General features: G+C 45.0%; 1 protein-coding gene across 11 annotated transcripts in view; it reads left to right on the forward strand.

The window, feature by feature from the left end:
* LOC126278361 (uncharacterized) overlaps nucleotides 1–27,191 on the forward strand; it is a 112,033-nt gene that overhangs the window by 17,462 nt on the left and 67,380 nt on the right. For all 11 annotated transcript variants that reach the window (XM_049978436.1, XM_049978427.1, XM_049978514.1 and 8 more), the window contains one exon: nucleotides 19,601–19,792. In XM_049978436.1, the coding sequence (XP_049834393.1) occupies nucleotides 19,601–19,792 (192 nt within the window). The remainder of the gene's footprint in view (nucleotides 1–19,600; nucleotides 19,793–27,191) is intronic.

Consider the following 27,191-nt stretch of genomic DNA (forward strand, 5'->3'; position numbering starts at 1 on the left):
TTTCCAGGCTGCTGAGTTAAGCGTGCTTCGGTCTTTGGCATCAAAGACGTGGAAGAGGTTGTTTCTGTCCATCCATTCCACTACTGCTTCACCATTTTCATCATTAGTTTTGTATTTACAATTCTGGTGGTGATGTTTGAAATCTCCAATGTAGACTCCTGGGTGTAGTCGGATGTCTACAACATGATTGGGCCACTTGGAGTTCGGAGGTTTGTAGATGTTTGAAACCTCAGTGCTAGTAGACAAAAGATAGCCTTTATCTATAGTATTTCGCACATATGTACCATTACCATAGGCATGATGATATGTTGCTCCTAGAAGATTGCAGCCTGGTATTTTTCCTCTGGATTGCAGCTGCTGTTCCTCACTGGTGTGCATTTCTTGTATGGCTATCAGATCAACTTCATGAAAGAGTAGCAGTTCAGATAAGGCTTCACTTTTAGCACGAATAATACCTTCAATATTTAGTTGTCGCACACGTAGGACAGATCCCAGGATCCTAGTGGAAGAAGGACCCTTTGAGAAATCATTCTTAATCGTCATAATTCCGTGTTGTATCTTGATCAGGATTTTAAAAGAGACTTTACGTCTTATCGCATATTTGTTGTTGCTCCCTTAGCACCACATGTAAGTTACGTTAAGGTTAGACCTATGGACATGAGCAACATTGGACCCCCAAGTGAAAGGAATAAATTACTTAAACCTGCACAAAAATTTTGTCAGAAAACTTTATTCCAAAATACAGAGATACAGAAAGTTATTTTAGTAGATAATATTTTTCATGAAACTAACCTCTCTGCACTGAAATTAAGTAATGATGACTCAGGTACACTGATATTCCTATAAATTATTCACAAATGGTGGGAAAATTTTAATATGAGGGTAACACAAAAATTATCTGGACTTCCTTAAAAAAAAAAAATTGCAGTAGTCGTACTGTATCCTGCAAATGGGTGCTTACAGTTGGTACTACTATGGTGACTGTGTGCCTCACTTTACCTTCATCACAACAAGTGAGTCAGCAGTGGCAGCGTAAACGTGTCCACCCTGCTAGCAGTTCGCACAAAGGAAGAGCAAAGGGCAGTGATAAGATTTCTTTTGTCAGGGGGAATCAAAGGGGCAGAAATTCATTGCAGACTGTTAGTGCAGTTCAGGGACTTACTTACATTGGCATGGTCAGACATTTCAAGGCAAAAGTGGCTAGACAAATTTTACACGCAAACAGGAAGCAGGGTCCCTTCAACAACTTACAAAATGGAGCAAGCTCAATTTATGGTTTTGCCAAATGAGCAGGTTACCATCAGTGGCGTAGCATCTGCATTGGTTCTGCCTGTACCATCATCCATGATGAATTTCGTTAAATTTGTGCATGATGAGTACCACATCAGTTTACTGAAGAACACACTCAAATGTCTTGAGATCTGCCAGTGCTTACTAGGTGATTACAGCAGAGAAGGCAAATCATTTTTGGAAAGAATAACGGCCTATGATGAAACTTGCGCTCATCACAATGAGCCAGAATCAAAACGCCAGAGTTTTTAGTGGAAGTACCCCAAATCACCATTGAAGAAAAAATTTAAGTCTGCGGCCCAGCGGGAAAGGTTATGCTGACTGTATTTTGGGACACAAAAGGGCTTATACTGAAAGATTGCATGGAGAAGGGAAAAACCATAAGAAAAGATGACTGCTGTGGATCATTGACTAACTTAAACCAGCAATTCACAGCAAACGGTGGTGTTTTTGTCATGGAAAGTGTTGTTGTTGTATGAAAACACTTGTCCTCACACGGCTTGCTTTGTGCTTGAAACCATCCAGAAATTGAGTTTGAAGCTTCTGGAACATCCGACTTACAGTCCAAATCTTGCTCCATCAGATGTTTGTTTGTTTAAACTGCTGCAAGATGCTTTGCAAAGTCACAAATTTTCTTCAGTGGCAGAAGTGCAATATGCGGTGCATCGGTCGTTGCTGCAACCATTCGAAAACCTTCATTTCACTGGAATACACAAGCATGTGAGCTGCTGGACCAAGTACATTTCAAAGGAGGAAGACTATATTGAAAAGTGTGTGAATCAAACTGTGTTTTTGAAGTAAATAAAGTGTTTTATGAAATGTCCGTTTTTTTTTTTTTTTCCAGTCCAATGAAATGAACATTAAAGAGGAACCTGCTGGAACTGCCATTTTCATCTGCAGATGATGAAAGTGTCAAATTCACCAACAGTTTCCTAAAGTGGTCAGATGTGTGGAACAAAATGAGTGTTGCAAATAATTGCTAAGAAGATTCTTGACAAGGGACACATTTTTTGCAATGCATGATGCAGCTAAAACAATTAGAGAAGCAATTACACATTTTTCAATTGAACTGAAAATGTCGTGTGTTCTACCATGTAAATTTAAAATTGACGGATTAGAAAACCACATCAGTTCATATTGCTGCATAAGAAGCTGAGTAGCACTGTGGTATAATGGTTGTGATACTAAACTGTTGCGTAGAGGGTCGTGAGCCCAAAACTCACTTGGACCGTATAGTTTTAATTTCTATATTTGGTTCGAGTACATTCTAGAAGTATCCACAAATGTCAAGAATCATTTTACTGGAATGTTCTGTAGCTATATATATATACACACACACTGTATGTGTTCTGGCCGGAGGCAGTTCACTCCGCGCTCTTGTATGTGCAAGTGCTGAATAAACCTTCGTTAAGTGAAGTTAGTGTTCATCATTCATCTAATTACACCTTCCTCTGCGTGACATTATTCTTCGCTGTTTAGAAGCTCCAGCTGATCACCTAGCCGCCGCAACTAAAGGGTGAGATCTTCCTTGGAGGTGAGGCCGTCGAAGGAAAAAGAAAACAACCTCTACTGTTGATCACTACAAAAATGATAGGAAACTGTTGATATCCTCATGGATGGCCGACCAGCCCAAGCTCTTGTGGACTCTGGAGCATCATATTCAGTCATTTCGGAGAAGTACCATCGCCAGTTACAAGAAACTGTATTTGTCGACAACAAAACATCTCTGCTGAAGGTGGCTAATGCGAAATATGTAAAACCTACAGGAAAATGTACCATTCATGTGGGTATAAGTGGCCATACACAGCCCTTAGAATTCATCGTCTTACAAGAGTGTAGTCATGACTGTCATTCTCGGACGGGACTTTTTGAAAGCTGCTCAGGTAATTATAGATTGTGGTCGTTCAAAGATTATGCTAGACGAGATGAGATACTATTGACAGGAAGATGCGCATCTGAGTGTGTGGAGACTATGTGTGCTGGATGAAGTGATCATTCGTGCAGTCAGCGCTAGAAAGGTAACTGTCATATGCCATGCATCAGCCCATGGATCTTGTAGTGGAATGTAAGGGGAACATACCACTGAAAAAAGCTTGGTCTTCCCCGCTTCTGTCATCTCGTTTGAGAATGGATTCGGTGAATTGTGGGTAGTTAACTGTCAACGAGAAACACAGATCCTTCCAAGACACATGTGCGTAGCAAACTCTGAGCTGTTAATTTTTGAACAGCTGAGTGTCATAGAAACCTTACATGCTGAGTCTGTGGGTGAAATTAGCGCTACCACTACGAGACAAGGTCTTCTAGCTCAACTATCATCAGATCTCACTAAGGAACAACAGAAGCAGCTACTTGCCATTCTTCAAGTTCTCTGAATGCTTCAGTCTACAGGTGGAGAGCAAATTAGACAAATTGATTGTGAAGCACCATATTAGCACTCAACCAATAAGCCAGAGAGCATACCGTTTGTAAGCAATGGAACGTCGATAATTTGCGCCGAGGTAGAGAAAATGATGAAGAATGACATCACTCAGCCTTCGCAGAGCCCATGGTCATCACCAGCGGTGAGAAAACTGCATTAATCACCCCCTGAGGAGGGCCTGTATGAGTTTAAGGTAATGCCGTTCGGTTTGTGTAACGCACCAGCACCTTTTGAATGGATGATGGATAATCTTCTAAGGCACCTGAAGTGGACGATGTGTCTTTGTTGTTTAGATGACATTATAGTGTTCTCAGAGACATTTGATGAACATATAAAAAAACTGAGGGTCGTTCTTAAGTGTCTCCAAAAAGGCTGACTGAAACTCAGTCCAGGAAAGTGTCTTTTGGAGCAAAAGAAATCAAAACTCTTGGACACCTTGTGTCAATCAAAGATGTGCTGCCAGACCCAGAAAAGGTGAGAGCTATAACGGAATTTCCTATTCCTAAAAGTATCAGAGATGTGAGAAGCTTCCTTGGATTATGTTCTTTTTACCGTCGTTTTATCAAACACTTGTATCAAAGCCAGACCACAGCAAGAGTTGTTAAAAACTGATGCTAAATTTATCTGGGGTGGTGCTTAACAAGATTCTTTTGATGTGCTGTGAAAAGCTTTGACGACTGAACCTGTACTTGGTCTGTATGATGAGTGAGCACCTACAGAACTACACACAGGTGCTAGCGGGTATGGGATTAGTGCTGTTCTGGTGCAAATTTCAGGTGGAAAAGAGAAGGTTACAGCCTATGCTTCTAGGACACTTACAAAAGCCAAGATAAACTACTCAACTACAGAAAGAGAATGCCTTGCTGTGATTTGGGCCATGTGCAAATTTCAACAGTATCTCTATGGAAGACCATTCACAGTTTTTACAGACCGTCATTCACTTTGCTCGTGGACAGGTCCTGCGGATCCAACAGGACGACTTGCCAGGTGGACACTATGTCTTCAAGAGTATGACATTACCATAGTGTACAAAAGTGGAAGAAAACGCCAAGATGCTGACTGTCTCTCAAAAACCCCTGTGCAAGACCATCAAGACTTTGATGAAGATAGTGACAGTCTCGCTGCACTCCAGGATATTTCTGCTGTGCGGAAGAAGGATGCCAAGATATCTCAAATTAGGCTTGCCTTAAATTGGTCAGAGGATGTGAAAGGACAATTTAAGGTAGTTACTGGATTACTTTGCAAGAAAAACTTGATCCGTTTGGAAAGTGGTAGCTACCAGGGATTCCTAAACACATGCGCTTAGATGTTCTACAGAAGTTCCATGACACACCTGAGGGTTTATTAAGACATATGATAGGATCCACAAGAGATTTTTCTGGCCAGGTTTATTTAGGAGTGTTCATCACTACATGTCACACTGTCGAGAGTGTCAAAGGAGAAAGACAGTTCCTCAGAAACCGCTTGGCTGACTCATACCAATTCCACCAGCTGAAATGCCTTTCCAGCATGTTGGGATTGACCTCCTTGGACAATTTCCAATGTATGCTAGTGGCAATAGATGGATCATTGTTTGCTGTGAAAACAGCCAAAGCATCCGAGGTAGCCAAATTCACTATGGAAGACATTGTACGAGGCCTTTTTTAAGTAAGTACAGTTTTGAAATTAAAAAAAAAAAAAAAAAAGACGTGCTAAGATATCTCAATAATTTTATTTTTACATGAAACCTTGTGTCTTAATCTACGCACCGACACATCAGTCTGATTCTTCGCCGACTGTGAAGTACAGGCTGTTATATAATTTCTTAGTGCTAAAGGCCTAAAAGCGATCAATATTCATTATGAGGTCTGTGCAGTTTACGGAGAAAACATAATGATTGATGGAATGGTAAGAAAAGCATTTAAAGATGGCCGCACAAATGTGCTTGATGAACAACGGAGTGGGCATCCTTCGGTCGTTAATGAAAGTTCGGTGCAGGAAGTGTACAATATGGTGAGAGAAAACAGACGCTTCATGATTTCCTCCTTGCGGGATGACTTTCTTAAAGTTTCACGTAGTGTTTTTTATGGCATTGTGACCAAGCACTTGAATTACCGAAAATTGTGCGCACTTAGGTTACCGAAAATGTTGATGGATGTGCACAAAATCAAACGTTTAGACAGTGCATTGACTTTCCTTGAGCGGTACCACGATGATGGTGATGATTTCTTAAGCCAAATTGTTATGGGTGATGATACATGATTGGCCTACGTCACACCAGAATCAAAGCAACAGTCAACATGGAAGTTGAGCAAGGGCATCGTTTTGATGCAAGACAATGCCCGTCCACAAGTGGTGAATCAGACCAAAGATTTCATCACATCTTTTCGATGGGAAACTCTTTATCATCTTCCGTACTGTCCCGATCTTGCGCCCAGTGCCTAACATCTAATCCTGCACTTGAAGAAACACCTGGGCGGTCAGCATCATCAAGACGATGACGAAGTCAAAACAGTGGTGATGCAGTGGTTAACAAGTCAGGCAGCTCACCTCTATGAGGAAGGTATTCAAAAACTGGTACAACATTATGAGATGCCTCAGTATAGAAGGAAAATAAATAGGAAAGTAGACTAAAGTAAAGGCTTTAATGTAAAAATAAAATTATTGAGATATCTTAGCATGTCTTTTTTGATTTCAAACGGTACTTACTTAAAAAAACATGCCTCGTATTAAAACACGGTGCCCCAAGGTTGTTAATTACGTATCATGGGAAAGTTTTTCAATTGAATCTTTTGACAGAGATAAACCGTCGGTGCAACATTACTCATCACATGATGACTGCCTACCGTCTGCAAACTAACAGGCCTACTGAATGCCTTCATAAGACCTTGGCTGACATGCTATGAATGTTCGTCAGTGTTGAGCAGAGCAACTGGGATGAGGTGCTACCTTTTGTGATGTTCGCCTACACCACCACCAAACAAGACACCACAGGATTTACGTCATTTTTCCTGGTGCACGGGCAGGAGGCGACTACGATGCTGGACGCTATTTCTGTTACGTCCTGATGATGTGGACGACGTCTACATCGGCCACGTGTTAACCAGAGCTGAGGAAGATTGGCAGTTAGCTCTACTCCGCACAATGCAGGCTCAAGAAAATGATCGCTGAAGGTATGACACGAGCCACCACCCTGTTGTCTACCAGCCTGGCGACCTTGTCTGGATCTTCACTCCTGTTCAGAACGTTGGTCTCTCTGAGAAGCTCCTCAGGCACTACTTTGGCCCTTATAGGGTTGTAAGAAAGTTGTCTGATGGTATGTATGAAACTGAAGATTTCGACCGTGACACAAGACGCTGAAAAATCAGAGATATGGTCCACATCCTTAGAATGAAACTCTATAAGGATCCTGCAACCCAGGGTAAATTTGAAGCTCCAGGGACGGGTAACAAATGGAAACATGATGAAGAGTGTAGTGGCAAAAGAAGTTCTAAGAAGATTACTGCCAGGGTGAGAATCGGTCATCGGGAGTCGGAGTATGCAGGACCGATGACTCGTTCCCAGCCTAGGATGATGTAACACCGAGATGCTGTTCTCTTGAGGAGGGAATAGTGTAGCAGAAGAAGCTGAGTAGCTCCTGGACTGCACAATTTTAATTTCTATATTTGGTTCGAGTACATTCTAGAAGTATCCACAAATGTCAAGAATCATTGTACTGGAATGTTCTGTAGCTGTATATATACTGTATGTGTTCTGGCCGGAGGCAGTTCGCTCCGTCCTCTTGTATGTGCAAGTGCTGAATAAACCTTTGTTAAGTGAAGTTAGTGTTCGTAATTCATCTACTTGCACCTTCTTCTACGTGACATTATTGACAGCTGTCAGGTGTGAATTACAGTGTTTCAGTTGAACAGATTTTGGACTCTGAAAAGAAAATTAAGGTAAAAAAAAAGCATTTAGGAATTCATTCTGCAGAGTATGGTAGATTAAAGTTCGAAGTCACCTTAACAGAATTTGTAAACACAGGGGAACCTACTGAATTTGTAGTCAACTGTAACAGAATATTTCACAACAGATTTTGATGTTGATATGTCTGATGTTGTTTGTATGAGTTGTTGTGTTGCACATAAGGTTGTAAATTGCTAGTTGTAAAACTACTTCCAGCTGTTTCAGTTGTCTTAATAGAAGTGGTTTGTGTTGTGAGCTATCAGAAGTGACATTGGAGTTTTATATATTTAAAGTATTCAGGTTATTGGTTAGACTAATTTTTAAATGCCCAGTTCTACAGCAAAATAATCGTAAAGTGTTCTGAGCATCTGTTGTGAACTTATAAAAGTGGAAGAGGCTATACAAAATGATACCATATGTATTTTCAACAACTCATCTTTCAGTGTTCTCAACGTGATGTTACCATATTTCAACAGTATTTTTATCTCAAATTACCTTAAGGTAACGAATGACAGTTGCAGGAATAAAAACTTGGGAAATAAGAGGAAGCTTTCCAATCTGATGTAGTGTGCAATGTTTTTGATGTACAGTACTAAAATAAAAACAAATGTTACCCATAGCATTGTATTATTTATATATATATCCCTTCTACTGTTCCCTTAATATTATGTGACAAGTGCTGTAATTTAGAGCTAGAAATGTTTTTGCCCAGTGCAAACTGCACTGCAGCCACATGATGTTTGTCTGTTAAGTGCTTTATTGGTATTTTACAATTTACAAATATTGACTGTGAAATTGCTGATGGATTCCGTGCTCATTTTGGTGATGCTGGACTGTTTCATCTATTAACTCTAGTTCACACCCTTATTTGCAGTCTTTTGCACAGGAAAACTTCAAAACACTTCTCTCCTCACACTATTAGTGTAGGTGTCATAACTTCATGCTTTTGATGTAGACTCAAGTAACAAGGATCTCTATAGTCTGGTAGATTTTTACACTGCTAGGATAAAATTTCTATTATTTTTCTCTCTCTCACAACTGGTATAAAACAGCAAACATAAAGTCAAGAAATAGAAAACACACACAAGCAAATGTGAAATATGTATTTCTCTGCTCATTGTTGAGTATAGGTCAGTGGAGCTACATCTTAAAGAATGTGTTTCAGGAAATACCAGAGCAGCCAATTTTGAAATATTTTTCTTAAAATGATGAGCATTACCAATGTGTGTAAATGCATAAAAAGCGCTGGACACTATTACCTTTCAACTACTGGTGTATTGTTTCCAGAGGGTCTAATTTGTCTTCTCAAGTTTTAGAATTTCTCAGCATTGTACTTTCACATAATGGCTTTTCTACTGACGACCATGACAAGTGGCGTAGTAATGCTTAAATTAGATTAGTGGCAATGAATACTGTGATGTGAACTGAAAAAGACAAAAGTGGTACAAAGCTGTAAAGCTGTTAGTTTCTGCTTTACTGCTGGCATAATTATACATACGCAGTAAGTCGGTGAAAATGTGGGATTGGAAAAATTTTTTTGAAGAAAGAGGTTGGCACTGGTTATGAAAAACACTGCTTGGTATTTTTCAGCCTAATTGTACAATTTTGAGGCTAATGAACATTAATTAGAACTCCATTTATGCTTGATGGTGGTAGAGGGGTGTTGAAATTGGCTGTTAATTCTTTTAACATATGACTGTGTTTTAAATTACAGATACTAAAATTCAATAAATATTCAGCTGAAGGGACATTTGAATAAGTAGCGATAAGTACTGCGAAACTATATTTAACTCTATTCAAATGACCCATATACCACAGCAAGTTTATTTGTATTTGGCGAATTCCCACAGTGATGTTTTCTGGCCACAGTAATTGGCCAACAAAAAGCAGCGAGCACAGCATTTCCAAACCAAACATTCCAGCCAATTAGTTGGAGATGGCCATGTCTTTAAACACAATGCTGATGAAATTATGTTTCTAATACGTGTGTCTCACAGCTTTAGTTGACAATATTCATTCTTGGTAATTTTGCGTTTGTTACACTATGGGTAGCAACGGCAAATGTAATTTTCCTCTTATAACTGAAATTCGTGGCATATTTTGTTTTTATGTGTAATGTACAACAGAGCAAACTTCCTTGATTGTTTAATGTGTTTTTTTGTTCTAGGAGTTGATTTTTTCCCCTCCAGTGGTTGTGTTGATGTCCTGTAATCAGCAGAGAGAGTTATTGCCTTGTGACTAAGACTGCTTGGGAAGTGAATTGATCTCTTATCACAGTTAACATTGCTTCTTATATGCTGTGCTGAGGAACCCTTACATTAAAAAAATTTGGGACTCAATTTCTGGCTAGCACTTCCCTTCAGGAGGCAAAAAATTTAGTATAGTGCATGCAAAACACCATGGCTGGTAGATGCGCAGATAACAGGGTGTGTGTGGGGAGAGTGGTGGTGGTGGGGGCTGCCAGTAGGCGTTGTAGGGGAAATGCTGAGTGCTGGAAGGGTAAGTGCTTTTCTAATCAGAAGCCTACACTCACATTTTTTGTAAATATTACACGGGTCCCCTGCACAACCACATTTACATGGTGACCATTCAGAAAGATCTGTCACATAGTCTTTGGTTAGTATCTAAAAAGAATTCCACTGAAAATGTGGCTATTTATTTTCACCTAGTTCATTAACCATATGCAACTTCCAGAACAGTGCCATTTGTAATCTCCAGAGAAGTGTCGCAAGTGGGGAATCTTAAGTAAAACCTTTGCATTTCTGTTGTTGCAATGTTAAAATTTACTTATTTTAGTGGAGTTTACACAGTCTCACCTCACTAACATGTTGCACATATGCAATTGCAAGAGAATTCTGAAACAATGGCTTATTATGTGAGGAACTGAGGAAAATTAAGATCCGCCAGGGTAGCCGAGAGCGCTATTGTGCTGCTTCCTGGACTCGGGCGCACCGGCCCCGAATTGAATCCGCCCGGCAGATTAACGCTGAGGGCCGGTGTGCTGGCCAGCCTGGATGTGGTTTTTAGGCGGTTTTCCACATCCTGCTAGGTGAATACCGGGCTGGTCCCAACGTTCCGCCTCAGTTACACGCGTCACAGACATTTGAAAAATATCTGCACTATTTCATGGTTTACACTAGACGCAGACAGTTTTGATACACTGATTCTGTCCTGGGGGGTTTGGGCTGGCGGCAGGAGGGGCATCCGGCCATCCCTAAAACTACCATTGCCAAATCTGTTGTAACCACACCGACCCTGCGATCGCTGTGGGACCATGGCGTAAGCGAAAGAAAGAACTGAGAAAAAGTTAGGTCAGCATCTTGTGAAAAAGCGCATTCTCAGTACAGAATAAACATTTAATGACTTCACTTATTTTGTTCCAAAACCCATAGCATTCCTCATATCACCAGGTATCAATGGCCTTTAAAAATTAACTCTTTCATTGGAAAAGTCAGTAGTTAGTGGAATAGCACATTAGATAATGAAGTTTTGCATAATAACTATACGACAAAATACTCTCCTCTTTGTGTGCTATAATTTGCCAAAATCTCATTTCAATATCTCAAACTGTTTGTGAAATATGATGAATGTTGTCGATATTTCAGTCTGGCTTTATTGCTGGTGCGGTCTGATTGCAAATGAGTGCGCTACGTCAAATCAACTGTATCAAGAATTGTGACAGACCTCCACACAGATCTAAAGAAAAATTCAATACGTTCGCTAAATTTAATATGCAGGAACACATTATGTAATACATACCAAATGCAAAATCGTACTGACACCTACTTTTCATTGCAAACTTTTTTGAATTACTTGCAGTGTCTTACTGCCACATAAATATCACAATAACTATGACCATTAATGAAATGATGGGCACATCATAGGGAACCTGACATATAAAGCTACAAGTAAAGCAATTTTTTACCCAGTAGTTTCCGTAAAATCGTTTGAGAAGGTGTGCAGGGCGTGCACATTGATTCTGTCATCTTTGACTAGCCAAAAGGTGGCAAACACGTGTCGGCCTCACCTTATGAACAAATGAATGAACATGCCCAGCATTTTGGACAAAAGCTGGGTACTGCGCATTGGCCACCATATCCTGTTTGACCTATACTGCTGTTAGACACACATATAAGTACACACATTGTTGGCCTCCTAAACTACTACCCTTCATTGTTGAGGAGAGAATAGTAGTTTAGGAAAGGTTAAAAAGAAAAGGCATGTCACTCAGACTGCAGAATGAGTGGAATCTAGTTGTTGTGAGGACCATGGGAGACAAAGAAGGGGGAGATATTAATGAGAGTAGGAGGTTGTAGATAGTACGTTGGTGTGAACATTGTCGACTATTGTTCAGTGGTGGTGACAGAGAGGAGTAAGGATGGATTAGAGAAGGGGTGCTCAACCTTTTCAGGCTTGAGATGTACTGCATGCAATCTGTTCATTTAGTGATCAGCTGACTTAAAAATTGGTTAATGTTTAAGCACAAACCAACACCATGGACAATATTAACAATTTTAATTGCATAAAATACATAAGTTAATTTTCTCTTCATCAAAGGTTGTAGGCCTGCTACACAATTTTCAAGGTATTACACAGGTGAAAAAAAATTAAAAAGCATACCATCATAAATGTTGAAAAATGTTTAGTGAGATACTTTTCTATGCATGTCATTGGCAAGTTTACAATAATCTCGTGGATAATTTGTCAGATAAAGCATTGCACAGTCTGAAAGACGAGGACTGGTCTGTTTATTTCTTGCTGTGTAAATCGTTGCCTCTCATAGGTATGTTGATCCAAAAAACAATAAAATGTATGATGGAACTTTTAAAATGTTAGGGTAGGTTTCTACATTCACTAATTTCCAGAAGATATCTTCACTGTATCGTGACTTTTAGGAAAAGTCATTTTGAACTGATTTATTTCCTTAAGGTTCAGTCTCACTGCATGAGAAAAGAGTTCTCATTTCACTTGAAATATCTTCCACATCCAGTTTTTGGAAAGGTTGAGTTGTGAAAGCTAGAACAGATTCCACTTTCTCGAAATCTAAAAATTTATTTTCAGACTCTGTCTTCAGTGCTGTCAGGTTGGCCATATACTACTTTGGAGACTTTTGCTCCAATGATTTTTGTTGATCCTTCAGGTGTGAATATATTTAAAGAAAGTGTGTGCGTTTTATTTTCTGTAACTGTACTATTTGAAGGCCAACTTTTTGCATGAATCACCTTGGATTTAGAATTATGATGGTTTAGTTTTTCCTTGAAGTTCTTTGCTTAACTCATTTAGCTAAAATGTTGTATCAGTTACAGAAGGCAGGTCCAACAAGCAGCTCAACTTGTACAGTTATAAGTAATCTCCCTCTCTTTCAGACACAAAAGATTTTATTGGTCTGTTACCTCTACTCAGCCATTAAACTTTGGTGCAGAATAGCAGGTCTCCACATAGGCTAACCATCTCTTCTAGTAGCATTTTAAACTTTCTTCTCAGCAGTGATTGTGATCAAATTGAATTTACAATTTTTGCAAGAATACTCATAATATGCGCCATTTTCAAAATGTCTCTACAAAGCACTTGCTGATGCACAGCACAGTCATACTTATAGGCTTTACAAAAAGTGATTGTTGTGATTATAATTAACTTATAATATTCGAATGTTTCTTCATCCTCAACTCACTACCAGCCACTGCTTCCAGTTTGGAGCTTTTGTGAAGTGTTCTAAAATGTCATTCAGTATTTCCCATTTTAGATATGACTAAAGCAGCATTACGTATCTTTATGCACTGTAACAAAAAACTGTTCTCATTCCTCAGAGAAGTGGTAAACTTTTCTGTGTATAACTGCATTTTCTTGCCAGTAACACATTAATAAGTGAGAAGTATAACTTGGCACATTGTAAAGCTCCTCACTTTTCTCATTAATGACGTTTCTGTTTATTTTTGCGCTGTCTGACTGTCAGACTCAAGTATGGAAGGTTTAAATAGATATCACACGAAAATAACATGACCATGTGTCTTAAATGAAAATGTGTCACTTATACTTTTCAAATTTTATGGTTACTTAATTAAAGAAGAAAGAATGTCGCTTTGAAATAACAACAATACAAGTCAAATTAGTTTCTTGTTTCTTTTGCACTTAACACATTCCCTTAACAATGCCTACACTGATAAAGTCTCATTTAACAGTTATGTTTATTTTGCATTCACTCTAAACCATTAATTGATGCATTGCATTTTCACATTAATGAAACATAGAAGCTTGTTCATTTACATTTTGTTATCAATGTGTTTCTCTACCATAATGGCTGTTTCTCCATAACAATGACTGATCCTCAAATGTGAAGCTGTATCAACCATACATCTCTAAATTATTCCCATGTGCTTTTCCATGAAATTATTGAATACTTTGCTTCTATAAACCGACGTAACACTTTCAAATATACTGATGAATTCTTCTCTGGTTATCAGCTGGGTGGTGGCGTCGTCTTGTTGCAACGTTTCAATGAGTTTTCCACCCATCACTGTGCCAGAAGATGATGGGTACGAAAGTCATTGAAACATTGTGACAAGACGATGCCTCCACCCAGCTGATAACCTGAGAAGAATTCGTCAGTGGAATACGCCGAGAAAGACTGCAATCACATATACTTTCAAATATAAATTCCAAATTCTACCAGGTTCTACATGTTACTTATCTATGGCATGACAGTGCATGACCACTCCATACAGAAGTTCGATACTATCTCTTCTCCCCTTGAAAGATGGCACATGACCCTTAGTGCTGAGGCTTTGTCTTGATCTAGCAAGACAGTGCTTTCACAGAGAAAAGGTGTACTCCGCTTCGAAAGTTCCAGAAGCCAGTGGTAAGTAAGTAGAATATCAATATGTTGTGCCATCAAAGATAGCAGTACTCTTTAAAGTGTAGACTCTATTTCCAGTCATTAGCATTCGGCAACGGTCGGGAGACTTCATGCTGTAATGGTTTAGAGATGTTCATTGCCAGTTGTACAGCATACTATTTGCTGGTATTGATTGCAGTGTAGCTGAGCTTTGCTGGCATTGTGATGTGTATTGTACTATTTTGATCACAGTTGTTTTGAAAATGACCGATGAGGTGGTTATTTGACATGTCAATACGGACAGCAATATCTATTTCCATAACACAAAGTATTTTACGCATCGCCACCTCCGTCATTCATATTGTTCGTTCATGTAAGATCAAACATAGAAGTTTGTGTTGCCTACTGGAGGCAGAGCTGTTTCCTTTCCTCCACCTCCCTCCACCCCACCCCACCCCACCCCACCCCACCCTGCCCTGCCCTCTCCCTCCAGACAACCTTCCTGCACACTGCACCTCATGACACAGCAAACACTGAATACTGTCCCTGCAACCCTCACTCACAAAGTGCAAAGTTTGTGAGTAGCAATCTTACCAAGCTGGAGGAAAGGCTGTTGCTTGGTGTGAGTGTTAAAGACAGTGAAATTCAGATGGAGATGAAAGAGGCAAAGACAGTGTTGTCAGATTTATCTTCTCATAACATATGCAAGATAATTATTTTCAAAAAACACATATTTTACAGAAGTAGCTTCTGTATACACAGTTTGGACAAAGATCATGAAAGATCAGCTCATGAAGCCAAGCAGATTGACTGGTCCATTGCGATCAACGGGTTGAGTCGTCTTGGTTTAGACGGAGGGAAATAAACTTGGGGTTTGCCACTAACACCATACGACTTGGACGAGCAGTTCAATGACATGTATAGCATCTGCCAAAGGGATTGTGAGGTGAAAATCAATAAGAGCAATGAAATGTAGTTGGCGAGAGAATTAGATTGGGAAATGAGATGCAGAAAGTAGTGGATGAGTTCTGATCTGCTGAAGGCAAAATGATTTATGGCAGAGGTAAAGATGATACAAAAGATAATTTCGAATAGTAAGAACAGGTTTCCAAAAAAGAAAGAGACTTTTAACACCCAACATAAAGGAATTAATTTTGGAAATTTTTGTGTGGAGTTTAGCCTTGTACAGAAATGAAAAAAATGGATGTTAAACAGCACAGATAAGTAGAATGCAAAGTCCAAGAAGAAAATAGATGTAGTGCTATTGACAAAGTTTGAAGTCTTACCTTCATAACAGAGAATCTCATTGATTTTGTGTCACAAGGATGAACTCAACCCCAGAATGGGTAAATGTAAAGTGGGGTCCCAAGAGAGCTGGTACAGGATCTAGTCTTGATCTTAATGTGCATAAATTATCTTTCAGTGGCCTTAAGGTTTGTTCAAAAATTTTGCTTATGACAAAAACACACTAATCAACAGTGCAAAATCAGCTCTACCAGACAGCTCAGTGACAGCTAGAGAGACCAACAACTGGTTTACAACAGACTGTTTCAGTTTGGGCTGTCACATATGTACAAGTCTCAGATTTCATAATTACAGCGATGCTCTCTGACACGTTGTGACTTTAATCATTATTATTGGCAGACATTTGTGTCTCACAAATCACTTATCTCAGGTTTCTTCCAGTTCCAATAATAGCATTTCATTATCCCCAGTATTGTAGTGTAGTGGCATTAAACATTTCTGAATTGCAGTCGTGTAGGCTGCAGCCTGGCTGTCTGACTGTATGCCAGATGTTTGCCCACCTGTCAGCAGGAAGGTCTTGAGTCATTGCGTTGCCTTGGCACTGCATCTGGACTGAAGTGATGACCTGTGTGAGTTCCATATAGTAATGGCACAGGTCCAGGCAGGAGCCCATGGCCAAATTCAAGGCATTGGTTGCAGTCGACCGAAGCAGCATTTCAACATACTGCCAAATTCCTCAGTACTAACCCATTTATCTGGTTATATCCAGCCTTAAAGAAGGTTCAAAGGCACTGAAGTATTCAAGAGTACTTTTCTTCCCCATTAACAACCCCCCTTTCGTGTATATATACTTCTAGGCTAGCCTAGTAGATCATTGATACAGTTGGGCTATGCAGTGACATCCATTGTGTGTCAGTCTCTGCTATGGAGTCACTGACATTCTTCTGATGCATTTGTCATTGATGCTGCTGGTCTGCAAACTGACTGCTGCCTAATGGCCTAGCCATAATGTCACCTCCACTTGGCTGCCATCTCCATGACACTGTCAGCTGGAGGTCCTCCGTCCGCCATAGGTCCATAGTATGGATGGGGATCATCCCAGTTCCATGCCACTGGGGTCCTATGATGCCAGACGCATCACCCCAGAGATTGGTCCAGGGTTTGTCATCTGGATGTTACTGCTGTCTCCACTAGGCTAGCCACTGGCCTACCTCACTCAGGACACCCAAGGCATGACACTGTCATGTCATCCTGACTTGGTAACAGCCAGCTGCTCAGCATGCACTGATAACCGAAGTTGCTGGCTACCGGACTTACTCTTTGAGAAGCACTTACAGGGATCCATCCACACTGGTGTTCCTGAGTGCAAAGTTAAATGCCTTTTGTCTGCTTACTGCATGCGTGCTAGTTAACAATAAATAACTTTTGACACCTGGCCCCTCCACCCACCTCCAGCAGAGAACCACTTGCCCATTCCATTCTCTGTATGATATCAATCAAACGGAAGTAGCAAATCAGAATTTGAACAAATCAGCTGTGGTTTATCGCACTATTTTATTTTGCGTCTTCTGTTGTTCATATGTATCTTCTGTTGTTCTTAAGTAAATAAATGAGCTGCCACTTGGCTTATCATAAGATAGATGTTTCGTTCTTGAAGATGACACAAGTGTAGGAGTAAATAGTAGTGCTAGTCCTTGTGCTGAAAAGGCAGCAGAGTACTTGGAGAGAAAAAAAAAAAACTGCAAATGGTTCAAGTCAATTATTGATATACATACTCTGCTAACCACTGAAGATTATGTCAATAGAAAGCATCCATCATATCAAATACTAGGGCTTCTTCATATTCCAGTTTTATTTGGAGTGTGTGGGGAAAGATAGTTGAAATGCATTTGTGTGCTCTGTAAATTAATCAAATTTTGTCTGCAAAGTCACAGTGGGAGCAAATGATGCGTACCAGGAGGAATACGAGGGGGTGAGGGCTCTACTATATTCCTTGATTCTCCTATTATTTATTTTCAAAATTGTGTGGATAGTATTGAACTTCTTCATCCACACTGTGCAAACTACTGTGAAGAGCATGACATTGGGTACTTCCCGTTGTCCCAGCAAGTTATTAAGGCTTCTCCTGTTCCATTTGTGATGGAGCACAGGAAGAATGACTGTTGAAATGCCTCTGTAATTAATGCTGTTATTAATCATAATCTTGCCATCACAATCTCTACTGCAGCAATACATAGATCATTGAAAGCCAGTTCTTGAAACTTTGTAAGTACTTTAGTGGGATAATTGCCGTGTACCTTCAAGCATCTACCAATTCAGATTTGTGATATTTTCTGTGAAGCTCTCCTGTGAACCCAAAAACAAATTCTAGAATTTTGACTGCTGCTTAACAGTATACACTAATGAACTAAAACAGTATAACCACCTGCCTAATAGCTTGTTTGTGTGTCTTTGGAATGAAAAACGTCACCAGTTCTGTGTATCAGGGATCTGACGGTTTGTTGGTAGCTTTGTGGAGGTGTGTGGCATTAGATGTCCATGCATAAGTCGTGTAACTTGAATAAATAAAAGGCTGCTGATTTGCATATATGGTGATGGCACCTGGTAGTGACCCAGATGGCTTCAATATGATTTACATCAGGTGAATTTGGTAGCAGAGACATCAATGTCAGTTCACTATAATGCTCCTCTGACAACTATAGCATGGTTCTATCTTCGAGACATGGACAATTATACTCCTGAAAGGTGATATTGCCATCAGGAAAGACATAAAGCATGAAGGGATGCAGATGATTTGCAGCTGTCAGCATGTCTTCGATTACTACCACAGGTCCCATACAAGTGCAGGAGAATTTCTCCCATAGCACAATATTGGTCGCACCAACGTGCATTGATGATGTGCTGTACATTTCGAGCTGCGGTTCACCTTGATGATGACTTTTGTGTAGACAACCACCAACCTAGTGTAGCAAAAATGTGATTCGCTTGAAGAGCCGACATGTTTCCATTGATCGGTGGTTGAATCCTGATGGTCCGATGCTGACTGCAATCATAATTGACTTTGTTGTTGGGTCAACATGTCAACACATACAGGTGGTCTGCTGCGGAGGTCCATGTTCAACAATGTACAAATAATGATGTGCTCCGAAACACTTCTGTGTGCACCAGCATTGTGCTCTTTCAGCAGAGAAGCCGCAGATCACCAATATCATACTTTATAGGGCAGACAAGTCTCCGAACCTCACATTCTGTGAAGAGCCGTGCACATGCAATGATTTAGCGTCCAGTGGTAGTTTAAGTTCCTCCAACCTCTCACAGTAGATGCCACATTTGACGAGCTTCACTGTTTTCAAGATACTCATTCAGAAGCTCTGCGTAATAATAATCTGCTCTTGTCAAAGTCACTTATTTCAGTGAATTTCCCCATTTGATGCCCATATCTTCACTAGGCTTATCACCTGTCCATGTCTGATCCACTTACAAACTTTTGTTGCTGCATCTCATTCCTGCAACGCCACCAAGCGGCATCCGATGTTGTGGTGGCAATCGTCATAAGGTTTTGCCTCATTAATGTAGGTATTCATTATGCCGTTTATAGTTACCAATATTTATATTTTCTCAAAAAATAGTGAAAAACCATGATTGTAGTACTAGGACTTCAAAGAGGCTAACATTAAGAGAGAAAAGTCAGATACACGTATTCAATAATTTGGTGAAGTATATATGCCTTCTAGGGTTTTTTTGTTGTAATTTATTATTGTTTGAATGTTCTGGCATTTGATTTACCGTCATTTGTTTGTGTGAATAGTTTAAAGTTGGATTAAAAAACATTCTTTTGGGCACTTTAAGTGGAAAGGAATTACTGATGAAATATTTTTTGCCCTTTACAGAACAAGTGAAAAAATTCAGCTTAGACACAGACAGCAACTTCCAGAACCAGTTGATGAAATGACAACTGATGCTATGCATTATGCCTCGGATTCGAAGGATCCTTTCAATCTCTCTCATATGGCATTGTCAATGCCAGTAAATATTCATTATGGAAGTACAGCTGGTGCTAAACAAGAAGACAGTGATAACTCGTGAGTTTTATCTGCTTTCTTTAAATAATTAAGTATTAAAGCAAATTATTTTACCCGAGATATTGTGGCATGGAGCAAGTAAGTACACATTTTCTATGTGATCTTATGATAGTTTTAAATTGTTATATTACTGCAGACCACACATTATTTTATGAAAACAGTTGGTGTTTGTGACTGTCGTAGTTGCGCTCCGGACAGGTCATAATTGCACCGTTCTCTACTTTTAACTTAATTTATATTGTCGTAATTTGACCATACAAATACATCTGACTACTGATGGAATGAATGAAATAACTACTTGCACTCTAATTCTGTGACATTGAACATACAAGCTTAACATTCAAACTTGTGTCCCCAAACCCCACCCACACCCACACCCACACCTACACCCACACCTACACCTACACCTACACCTACACCTACACCTCCTGACCCTTGGCTTCTGAAACTCTGCCCGTGCTCATACTGTCCCTGTCCCTCTGCTCCTAGCTACTGTTTTACACCTAACACCCTCACCCCTAACTCCCACCACCATAGCCTGTACACCCCCAGTGTAGGTCCTACACCTGCCACCATAGATCCTATCCCACTCCATCACCTCTACATCTACATAGATACTCCTCAAGTCACTGTAAAGTGCATGGCGGATGTACCCTGTACCTCTATTTGTCATTTCCCCTCCTGTACCACTTGCAAATAGAACAAGGGAAAAACAATTGTCTTTAATGACTTTGTATGAGCCCTAATTTCTTGTATCTTATCTTCATGGTCCTTATGCAGAATGTGTGTTGGTGGCAGCAGCATCGTTTGGCAGTCAGCTTCAAATGCTGGTTCTCTAAATTTACTCAATAGTGTTTCTCGAAAAGAAGGGCGCCTTTCCTCCAGGGATTCCCATTTGACTAACCGAAACATCTCCTAACACTTCAATTTTGTTGAAACCTACCAGGAACAAAACTAGCAGCCCTCCCCTGAATATCTTCAATGTCTTCCTTCATCCGACTTGGCGCGGATCCCAAACCCTTGAGCAGTACCTGAGAACAGGTCGCACCAGCGTCCTATATGTGGTCTTCTTTACAGATGAACCACTCCTTCCTAAAATTCGCCCTATAAACCGAAGTCAACCATTTGCCTCCCCTTCACATGTTTGTTCCACCTCAGCATTTCACACAGATATTTAAACTGATTTGACTGTCAACAGGACACTAGTAATACTGTATTCGAACATTACAGGTTTGTAACTCACATCTTTGCACATTTAGGGGTAGCTGCCATTCAACAAACGTCCACTTTGTCTTGCATCTTCCTACATTCACTCAAGTTTGACTTCTTACCGTACACCACAGCTTCATCAGCAAACTATAGCAGACTGCTGCCCACTCTGTCCACATTTCGTTTATGGATATAGAGTACAGCAGCAGTCCTGTCACACTTCACCGCGGAACTCCTGACGCTACCCTTGTTTCTGATGAACACTCACCATCAAAGGTAACATGCTGGGTTCTTCGAGACACTCACATATTTGAGAATTACTCCATATGCTTGTACCTTCATTAACAGCCTGAATAGGAGCACTGTGACCACTCTGCTCCTGCTCCTGCTCCTCCTCCTCCTCCTCCTCCTCCTCCTCCTCCTCCTCATCATCATCATCATCATCATCATCATCATCATCATCATCATCATCATCATCATCATCCTCCTCCTCCTCCTCCTGTCGTCACCATAGCCACTACCCACAATAGAGCATCTGGTCCTGCCCGTGTCCATAAGCACGTCAATCGTTGCTTCACTCTGCACTCGCATGCAGCCCCCCTTGTTGACTCTACACCCATCAAACCTCCTTGTGCACCTAACGACCTTCTTGACTCTGCACCCATCAAACCTCCTTGTGCACCTAACCACCTTCTTGACTCTGCACCCCCCACCTCTAACACCTGCCGACCTTCTCGACTCTACACAACCTACCCCACCAATTACCCCTACAACTTTTCTTAAATCTATACCCACACCACAACCCTGTACCCCTACCACACCCTGTACCCCCACCACAACCCTATAGCCTAGTAACAAGCCACTACATCCCAACTCCTACTGTGCTGCCCAGCTGCTACCACTCCTCCTACTGTGCTGCCCAGCTGCTACCCCTCTTCCTACTTTCCCTCAACCAGCTACCCTCACCTCCTGCTGCCCTAGCCCTTGCTCCCACCACTCGTGACCCCCCTCCCTGCGCTATTGTCCTGACGCCCTCTTTCCCACCACTCGTGCCCCTTTGACGCCATTGCCTCTCATGTCATTGTCTCCCCCCCCCACGCCCACTTCCCGTCGAACCTCCTCCCAACCATCCATTGAACATTCCCCCCACTGCATTGTCCCTTCCCCCACCCTTCCTTCATCCCTTCCCCCTCCCTTCCCCACCCCTCCCCACACCCCTCCACCCTTCACCCTCCCTTCCTTCGGCCCTTCGCTGTCCCTTCCTTCGGCCCTTCGCTGTCCCTTCCTTCGGCCCTTTTCCTCTGACCCTCTGCCCTTCCCCGCCCCCTCCCTCTGTCCCTTCCCCCTCGTCCTCTGCCCTTCCCCGCCCTCTACCTCTGTCCTTTCCCCCTCGTTCTCTGCCCTTCCCCACCCTCTTCCTTTGTCCCTTACCCCTCGTTCTCTGCCCTTCCCCACCCTCTTCCTTTGTCCCTTCCCCCTCGTTCTCTGCCCTTCCCCCTCGTTCTCTGCCCTTCCCCTTCGTTCTCTGCCCTTCCCCTTCGTTCTCTGCCCTTCCCCCTCGTTCTCTGCCCTTCCCCCTCGTTCTCTGCCCTTCCCCCTGTTCTCTATCCTCCCCCCTCGTTCTCTGCCCACCCCAATCGTCCTCTGCCCACCCCCCCTCGTTCTCTGCCCACCCCCTTCCCTACTTTGGCCCTCCAACCCTCCCCCCATCGTCCCTCCCCCTCCCATTCCTGCCCCTCCCATTCCTGCCCCTCCCATTCCTGCCCCTCCCCTTCCTGCCCCTCCCCTTCCTGCCCCTCCCCTTCCTGCCCCTCCCCTTCCTGCCCCTCTCCTTCCTGCCCCTCCCCTTCCTGCCCCTCCCCTTCCTGCCCCTCCCCTTCCTGCCCCTCCCCTTCCTGCCCCTCCCCTTCCTGCCCCTCCCCTTCCTGCCCCTCCCCTTCCTGCCCCCTCCCCACCTCATCCCTCCCCTTCCTGCCCCACCCCTTCCTGCCCCAACCCCAACTCGTCCCTCCCTCTCTCCCTCCCCCCTTCGTCCCTCCCCCCTCGTCAACTCGTCCCCCCTCTCCCTCCCCCCTCGTCAACTCGTCCCCCCTCTCCCTCCCCCCTCGTCAACTCGTCCCCCCTCTCCCTCCCCATTTTGACTCTCCCCCTCTCCAACTCGTCCCACCCTCTCCCCTTTGTCCCCCCTCCACAATTCGTGCATCCTCCCTCTCTCCCCCTCTCCCCTTCGTCCCCCTCCACAATTCGTCCCTCCCTCTCTCCCCCTCTCCCCTTCGTCCCTCCCTCTCTCCCCCTCTCCCCTTCGTCCCTCCGTCTCTCCCCCTCTCCCCCTCTCCCCTTCGTCCCTCCGTCTCTCCCCCTCTCCCCCTCTCCCCTTCGTCCCTCCCTCTCTCCCCCTCTCTCCTTCGTCCCTCCTTCTCTCCCCCTCTCCCCTTCGTCCCTCCCTCCTCCCCTTCCTGTGCCCTCTCCACTGCACCCCCCCTCTCCCTCACCCCTCAGTCCCTACCCTCCGCTCTCCCCTCAGTCCCTACCCTCCGCTCTCCCCTCAGTCCCTACCCTCCGCTCTCCCCTCAGTCCTTACCCTCCACTCTCTTCTCAGTCCCTCCCCTCCCCTCAGTCTGTCGCCCCCTCTGCTTATTGCTCCCTCAGTCCGTCCCCTCCCCCTCAGACCCTCCCCTCTCCACAAGACCTTCCCCTCTCCACAAGACCTTCCCCTCTCCACAAGACCTTCCCCTCTCCACAAGACCTTCCCCTCTCCACAAGACCTTCCCCTCTCCACAAGACCTTCCCCTCTCCACAAGACCTTCCCCTCTCCACAAGACCTTCCCCTCTCCACAAGACCTTCCCCTCTCCACAAGACCTTCCCCTCTCCACAAGACCCTCCCCTCCCCCTCAGACCCTCCCCATCCCCTCTCCACACAGTACTTCCCCTCCACGCCCCCTCTCCACACAGTACTTCCCCTCCACGCCCCCTCTCCACACAGTACTTACCCTCCACTCCCCCTCACCCCTCAGACCCTCCTCTCCCCCTCTCCACAAGTCCTTCCCCTACACTCCCCCTCACTCCTCCGACCCTCCCCCCTCTCCCCCCCCTCACTCCCCTTCGTCCATCCACTCTCCCTCTCTTCTTTGCCCCTCCCTTCCCCATTGTCCCTCCACTATCGTCTCCCCTTCGTCCCTCCACTCTCGTCTCCCCATTGTTCCTCCTTTTCCCCCTCCTCGATGTCCCCCTCCCTTTTCTCCCTCCTCCCTCCCACTCCACTTGTCCATTCTCCTTTCCTTTCGTCCCCCCTTACCTTTCTCCCTCACCCTCCCCTTTCGTCCCCCCTTACCTTTCTCCCTCACCCTCCCCTTTCGCGCCCCTCCCCCCTCTGCCCTTTGTCCTCCCTTTCCATTTTCCCTTTCGTGCCCTCCCCCTCCCCCTCCCTCTCTCACCCTCACCATCCCTTTTCCCTTTCGTCCCTCCCCCTCCCTCCCTCTCTCTCTTCCCTCACCATCCCTTTTCCCTTTCGTCCCTCCCCCTCCTTCTCTTTCTCCCTCACCATCCCTTTTCCCTTTCGTCCCTCCCCCTCCTTCTCTTTCTCCCTCACCATCCCCTTTTCCCTTTCGTCCCTCCCTCTCGCGTTCCCCTTTTCTACCCCACCATCCCTTTTCCCTTTTCTCCCTCCCCCTCGCTTTCCCCTTTTCTACCCCACCATCCCTTTTCCCTTTTCTCCCTCCCCCTCGCTTTCCCCTTTTCTACCCCACCATCCCTTTTCTCCCTCCCCCTCGCTTTCCCCCTTTTCTACCTCACCATCCCTTTTCCCTTTTCTCCCTCCCCCTCGCTTTCCCCTTTTCTACCTCACCATCCCTTTTCCCTCTCCCCCTCGCTTTGCCCTTCGTCGCTCCCCCCTCGCTTTGCCCTTCGTCGCTCCCCCTCGCTTTGCCCTTCGGCGCTCCCCCTCGCTTTGCCCCTTCGTCGCTCCCCCTCGCTTGCCCCTTCGTCGCTCCCCCTCGCTTGCCCCTTCGTCGCTCCCCCTCGCTTGCCCCTTCGTCGCTCCCCCTCGCTTGCCCCTTCGTCGCTCCCCCTCGCTTGCCCCTTCGTCGCTCCCCCTCGCTTGCCCCTTCGTCGCTCCCCCTCGCTTGCCCCTTCGTCGCTCCCCCTCGCTTGCCCCTTCGTCGCTCCCCCCTCGCTTGCCCCTTCGTCGCTCCCCCTCGCTTGCCCCTTCGTCGCTCCCCCTCGCTTGCCCCTTCGTCGCTCCCCCCTCGCTTTCCCCTTCGTCGCTCCCCCTCGCTTGCCCCTTCGTCGCTCCCCCTCGCTTGCCCCTTCGTCCCTCCCCCTCCCTTTACCTTTCGTCCCTCCCCCTCCCTCTCCCATTTTCCGTTCGTCCCTCCCTTTCCCTATGTCCCTCCCCCTCGTCTGTGTCCCTCCCCCTTCCCTTTTGCCCTTCCCCTTCCCTTTTGCCCTTCCCCTTCCCTTTTGCCCTTCCCCTTCCCTTTTGTCCCTCCCCTTCCCTTTTGCCCCTCCCCTTCCCTTTTGCCCCTCCCCTTCCCTTTTGCCCCTCCCCTTCCCTTTTGCCCCTCCCCTTCCCTTTTGCCCCTCCCCTTCCCTTTTGCCCCTCCCCTTCCCTTTTGCCCCTCCACTTCTCTTTTGTCCCTCCCCCGCCTCTTCCATCCCGTCCCACACCCCGTCCCGTCCCCTTCCCTCCCGTCTATCCCCCTCCCCTTCCTTATCATCCCACCCCCTCCCTACTCCCTCCCTCGTTCGGCCCTCCCCATCCCCTTCCCTACTCCCTCCCTCGTTCGGCCCTCCCCATCCCCTTCCCTACTCCCTCCCTCGTTCGGCCCTCCCCTCGCCCCTCGCTACTCCCTCCCTAGTTCTGTCTCCCCCTCCCTATTCCCTCCCTCGTTTGGCCCTCCCTCCCCCTCGTTATTCCACCCTCCCTCGTTCGGCCCTCCCAGTCCCTAATCCCCACTCCTTTGGCTCTCACCCGCCCTACTCCCTCCCTCTTTTGGCCCTCACCCGCCCTACTCTCACCCTCTTTTGGCTCTCACCCGCCCTACTCCCCACCCTCTTTTGGCCCTCCCCGCCCTACTCCCCTCTTTTGGCCCTCCCCGCCCTACTCTCCCCTCTTTTGGCCCTCCCCGCCCTACTCTCCCCTCTTTTGGCCCTCCCCGCCCTACTCTCCCCTCTTTTGGCCCTCCCCGCCCTACTCCCCTCTTTTGGCCCTCCCCGCCCTACTCCCCTCTTTTGGCCCTCCCCGCCCTACTCTCCCCTCTTTTGGCCCTCCCCGCCCTACTCTCCCCTCTTTTGGCCCTCCCCGCCCTACTCTCCCCTCTTTTGGCCCTCCCCGCCCTACTCTCCCCTCTTTTGGCCCTCCCCGCCCTACTCTCCCCTCTTTTGGCCCTCCCCGCCCTACTCTCCCCCTCTTTTGGCCCTCCCCCGCCCTACTCTCCCCTCTTTTGGCCCTCCCCGCCCTACTCTCCCCTCTTTTGGCCCTCCCCGCCCTACTCTCCCCTCTTTTGGCCCTCCCCGCCCTACTCTCCCCTCTTTTGGCCCTCCCCCGCCCTACTCTCCCCTCTTTTGGCCCTCCGCGCCCTACTCTCCCCTCTTTTGGCCCTCCCCGCCCTACTCTCCCCTCTTTTGGCCCTCCCCGCGCTACTCACCCCTCTTTTGGCCCTTCCCTCCCTACTCACTCCTCTTTTCGCCCTCCCCTCCCTACTCTCCCCTCTTTTGGACCTCCCCTCACTACTCTCCCCTCCTTTGGTCCTCCGCTCCCTACTCTCCCCTCTTTTGTACCTCCCCTCCCTACTCTCCCCTCTTTTGTACCTCCTCTCCCTACTCACCCCTCTTTTGGACCTCCCCTCCCTACTCTCCCCTCTTTTGGACGTCACCTCCCTACTCTCCCCTCTTTTGGACCTCCCCTCCCTACTCTCACCTCTTTTGGACGTCACCTCCCTACTCTCCCCTCTTTTGGACCTCCCCTCACTATTCTCCCCTCTTTTGGCCCTCCCCTCCCTACTCTCCTTGCCCTCCCTTCCCTCCATTTTCGGCCTTCCCCCTCCCTACTCCCTCCTTTTGTCGGTCCTCGCGCTCCCTACTCCCTCCTTTTGTCTTCTGACCCCCTCCCTACTCCCTCAATTTTTCAGCCTTCCCCCTCCCTACTCCCTCCATTTTTCAGCCCTCCCCCCTCCCTACTCCCTCCATTTT

Source organism: Schistocerca gregaria, chromosome 1 (genome assembly GCF_023897955.1).
Source record: "Schistocerca gregaria isolate iqSchGreg1 chromosome 1, iqSchGreg1.2, whole genome shotgun sequence".
NCBI classification, from domain to species: domain Eukaryota; kingdom Metazoa; phylum Arthropoda; class Insecta; order Orthoptera; family Acrididae; genus Schistocerca; species Schistocerca gregaria.